The sequence below is a fragment of the Protobothrops mucrosquamatus genome, unplaced genomic scaffold (genome assembly GCF_001527695.2).
Source record: "Protobothrops mucrosquamatus isolate PMUCROS unplaced genomic scaffold, P.Mucros_1.0 scaffold6141, whole genome shotgun sequence".
NCBI classification, from domain to species: Eukaryota; Metazoa; Chordata; class Lepidosauria; order Squamata; family Viperidae; genus Protobothrops; species Protobothrops mucrosquamatus.
In genome coordinates, this window is record NW_015391976.1 from 3,860 (window position 1) to 8,854 (window position 4,995).

The window sequence follows — 4,995 nt, forward strand, 5'->3', positions numbered from 1 at the left end:
GAAAATCATCCTTCCCACCGTCCCATTTATCCATATGGGGTTCTGACACAGAGGCACCTCCCTCCAGTTTATCAGGGGGTCTCCCTTGCCATCGTATCCTTGGGAGACCATCTTTAGGAACCTCATCAAGACCATTGGATACCTCTATATCACCCTTTCCCTCACCCCCTTCTCCAATCTTATGTAATCCTAATGGCACTAACGTGCCGGCATGTGTTGTTTGTGGGGGTTGCTTGCACATTTCCTCCATTTGCTTCCTCTCATCACCTCCCTGTGTATCATTTAACTCCAGCTGTAAAGCAGTAACCACGATCCCCTTTTTCCTTTCGTCAGTGTAAGTAGCGCACAGGGTGTGTGTGTGCTCCCACTCTCCATTAGAAAGCCCTCGCTCGCCACCCTCTACCGTCAAGCAGCCCTGAGGGCTTAAGTTCGAAGCTCCTATATTATGCTGCGTCATGCAGTGAGCCGTCTTCTCCACCTGCGTAGCTGTTTCTAAGTAGGGAAGCCTCAAATCCTCCCTCCTCCACGTGCCCCCAGATGGAGGAGCACGGCGGGGGCGTAATGAAGAATCCAGGGGCGGCAACTTGAGTTATTGAGTGCTACTTTGAACATTTGAACCAACTCAAATATGCATAAATTCTGACTGAAAGAAATATTTTATGCATGTGACTTATACCTTAACAACATGATTTTTTGGAGCATGAACAATCCATTGACATTCTGCCAGGTTATCATATGCTTCAGGATAGTGCATGCTTTGCACTGTTCCTTCTTTAAAGAGAACTGCTAGAGGTCCACAGCCAGAATCTAAAAAGAAACCAAAATTTCTTCAATAGAATAGAATAGAATAGAATAGAATAGAATAGAATAGAATAGAATAGAATAGAATAGAATAAAATAGAATAGAATAGAATAGAATAGAATAGAATAACAACTTTATTGTCACTTTGAATGTACACTAATCGGCATACATTAAAATGAAATTTTGTTGCATATAGCTCTTAAAGGGTCACTACCTCCAATAAATATGACATAAACAAACAAACAAACAAACAAATAAATACAGAATTATGCATATATCCACATATATTATATGACACAGAGAAATAACCTGTTTCAAACATTTAGAAGGTTAATTTGTCTTATCACACTGTGGAATATATGCATATATTTGTGATATATTGTACATTAAAATTGTACAAAATTGCTCTTTGAATATTACCATTATAGAGCAGGGGTCCCCAATCCCCGGTCCTTGGACCGGTACCAAGCCGTAGCATGCCAGCAACCGGTCCGTACAAACAAGCAAACTCCATCCCCAAGATGCAGGCAGCACACAAAATCATGCACTCTCCGGTCCATGGAAAAAGCTTTCTCCACGGAACCGGCCCCTGGTGTCCAAAAGGTTGGGGACCTCTGTTATAGGAAAAGAAGTATTACTTAGAGGATGAATGAAAACAGTTTTGAAACGGATAATGTTTTTACAAAGGGTGTAAGAAGATATTTGAATAGTGGATAAATAGTTTGGCCTTGCTTGTGGTGGTATCTCTTTTGTCAGAGTGGTCAGTTCTAAAGTTGATATGGATTGGTTCATTTGTATCAGTAACTGCTCGGTTCTTGAGTTTAAACATCTTATTATATGTAAAGTCAATTCATATCTCAATTCCATCCTGTCTTGTGATAGCTTAAGTTACTCCTCAAGGAACTTGATAATGGTACTTCTTCGTGAAGTTCAGGAATTCAGAAGTTCAAAACCATAAAGACCACATTTATCTCTTGAAAGGGAAGGAGAGAGGAATGAATGCAGGATAGGTATGGCTCCAAATGTCAAATAAAGAATAATCTGAAAATGCACAATGGACTGGTCGAGAGCATTAATATTTACCTAGAAAACTAGCTGGCTTAATAGCTAGGTATGTCATGGTAAATCCAGTTCCTTCTTCCTTGTTATCTGAGACAAATTTCAATCTTACGCTGTTTGAACCAATCAAAATAGGTAGTGGAAGGTCCATTCCACACAATTTCCCTAAAAGACATAAATGTAGAAATGAAGATATTGATACTTATAGACATGGATACTATTATTATTATTATTATTATTATTATTATTATTATTATTATTATTATTATTATTATTATTATTATTATTATTATTATTATTATTATTATTGTCGCACATTCATCCCTTACAACTTTCAGAGATTAATTTTAAAAAATGTGTGGTCATTTGTTGAAACATTCTTACCACTTTGAATATATGGATGATTTTTCTTTCCATGCCATAAAACTCCCAGCTTTAAATTTTCTTTGCAGGTTCAGTTCAATAAAGTGTCAAGTAATGCTGACTTTTGAATAGTAGATTGTTTTGATGGTCAAAGAAATCATATGCAAACGTCAACAAAGAGCCATGGTGGTGCAGTGGTTAGAATGCAATACTGCAGGCTACTTCTGCTGACTGCCGGCTGCCAGCAGTTTGGCAGTTCGATCCTGACCGGCTCAAGGTTGACTCAGTCTTCCATCCTTCTGAGGTCGATAAAATGGGGACCCAGATTGTTGGGGGCAGTGCTGACTCTGTAAACCTCTTAGAGAGGCTGCAAAGCACTGTGAAGCGGTATATACGTAAGTTTAAGTGCTATTGCTATTAATAGCAGAATCCTTTGTTTTTTAATTAGAAGCCAGCTTTTGGCTATACATTTTGAAGAAAAAACTTACCAATGAGTCTATCATCCATAGAAATCACTGACAAAGAATCATAGTCACAGAATGCATCTGGCTCCACATCAAAATGAGAAAAATTCAACACTATATGCCTCCCTTCTGGAACAGATAAAGTCCAAACGCAGAGCCTAGATTGAGAAAACATTGAGTGATTGCTAGTTGAAAATTAAACCATGAATTAAGCACAGGTGCACCAAACCATAGACAAAACAAAGAGGTAATTTGTTTCTTCCACCTTCCCATGCATATTATATTGAAACCCAGTTAAATACACGTAACCTTCCCCCCATGCACACATAATAATAATTTTAGATCTCTAACGAAACCCAGTGAGATTTTAGATTTGCTTCTGAAAAACTTAATCCAAACAGCATAAGAAGACTTTCACAGACTAGTGAAAAATAAGATAAATGTTATGGAACATGCATAAAGTATGAATGTCTATACTAACTAAGGTATACAGAAGTCATAATCACATAAGACATTTTTAAAAGAAGGTTCATTGCTTGCTTTATTTACTGAATAACCCAGTACACAAACATACTTTACTTACCATGTTAACTCACGTTTGCTTAACCATGAATTAGCTGATAAATTATAATCAGCTTAGTTTGCATAAATTCAAGCCCATTATCTGGGTTTATATAACAACAATAAAGCACATTAAAGTTTAGGGATTATCCTCACATCCTGCTAACCATAGTTAAAAGATATCTCACTATTCTAAAAATGACATACCTTTAGGTTGTCAAAGGATTTTGGCAATTAATTGATAGTTGGGTCCCTTTGAACCCATGCATGAAGACAGAGCAAACGTGAACAAATTTGTTTTCCTATCTTTCAAAACTCACTTTTTCCTCAACTCCAGCACCATTCCAGGTTATGAAGAGGAGTTGACAGTTGATAATTTTTCACACTAGCAACTGGTGCTTAGTTGGAGGAGAAGTGAATTGTAGGAATCCATTATTCATTTTCCTTAACTTGTCCTGAGTGAAATCTGTAAGGACAGTACCGATCTCCTGTAGCATATTCTGAGGGAGAATATGCTACAGGCACCAGAAATTATTCTGGCATTATTATTTTTTTGCCAAATTAAAGATGAAAAGAATGAAGATTAATATGGCCATGAGAAAATGCCCTTAATATATTGTATGAATGTATATACTCTGAATCTTCTGAATTTTGTCACTCTATTTGGGTTTACATAATTAAGAATTCTAGTTAAATATACAGGTAGTCGTCGACTTACAACCATTTGTTTAGTGACAGTCTCGAAGTTACAATAGCACTGAAAAATGTGACTTATGACCTATTTTCACACTTATAACTGTTGCAGCATCCCCATGGTCATGTGATCAAAATTCAGAATTTGGCAATTGGTTCATATGTGCAGTGTCCTGGGATCATATGATCACCTTCTGACAAGCAGAGTTAATGGGGAAGCCAGATTCATTTATCAACCATGTTACTAACTTAACAACTGCAGTGAGACACTTAACAACTGTGGAAAGAAAGGTCATAAAATGGAACAAAACTCACTTAACAACTACTTCACTTAGCAACTGAAATTTTGGCCTGCATTATGATTGTAAGGCGAGGACTACCTGTAATAACTTTGCTGCAATAGAGTATGGATTGAGAATGGCTATATGCAACAATCCAGGGTAACTGAGCCTCAAAAATGGCAAATAAATAAATATTTAACTACTTACTGGTTATCCTGATAAAAATGCTTTGGGAATTCAGGAAAAATCAATTTTCCTTCACTGCCAGAAAGTGCACCATCTTGAATGTTACACGATGCTGTATTGTGAATATATAATATGTTATCGTGGATCATTTCAATTAAACCAAATACTTATTGATTTTTTTTTTATTTGTATTGCTGTCCTCAAGAGTTCAAATTCTAGAATCTCTAGCCAATCATTGCTAGGAATTTTGGAAGTTGACATCTAGCACATCTGGTAGATTATTTTCTTCACTTTTTCTTACTTAGGCACTTTAACCTTGTGCTTATTTTGTATTTTTACTTCCTCAAAAATAAAGTAACAGCATAGGAAGTCTAGAGAAAAGAGCTCTTTTTTTTTACATTAAAATCTTACTGGGGGAAAAAATAGCATGTTGCAAACAAGGAATAACATTTCTATATTACTTAAGATAAGAAAGTGACTGCATGAATTTAAAGCTTCTCTGGGGGAGATCCAAAAAATGCGCACACATAAGGTTCTTCAGGTTTCCAGGGCTTTTAATTTGGAGAACCTTTGCAGGAACTCAGTC

General features: G+C 36.6%; 1 protein-coding gene across 1 annotated transcript in view; it reads right to left on the minus strand.

Moving 5' to 3' along the window:
• LOC107300098 (ovochymase-2-like) overlaps positions 1–4,995 on the minus strand; it is a gene marked incomplete at its 3' end in the record, with an annotated part of 17,775 nt that overhangs the window by 2,729 nt on the left and 10,051 nt on the right. The window contains exons 7-10 of the mRNA XM_029286940.1: positions 4,431–4,575; positions 2,713–2,846; positions 1,886–2,026; positions 677–807 (exon numbers count right to left, since the gene is read on the minus strand). Of these exons, the coding sequence (XP_029142773.1) occupies positions 677–807; positions 1,886–2,026; positions 2,713–2,846; positions 4,431–4,575 (551 nt within the window). The remainder of the gene's footprint in view (positions 1–676; positions 808–1,885; positions 2,027–2,712; positions 2,847–4,430; positions 4,576–4,995) is intronic.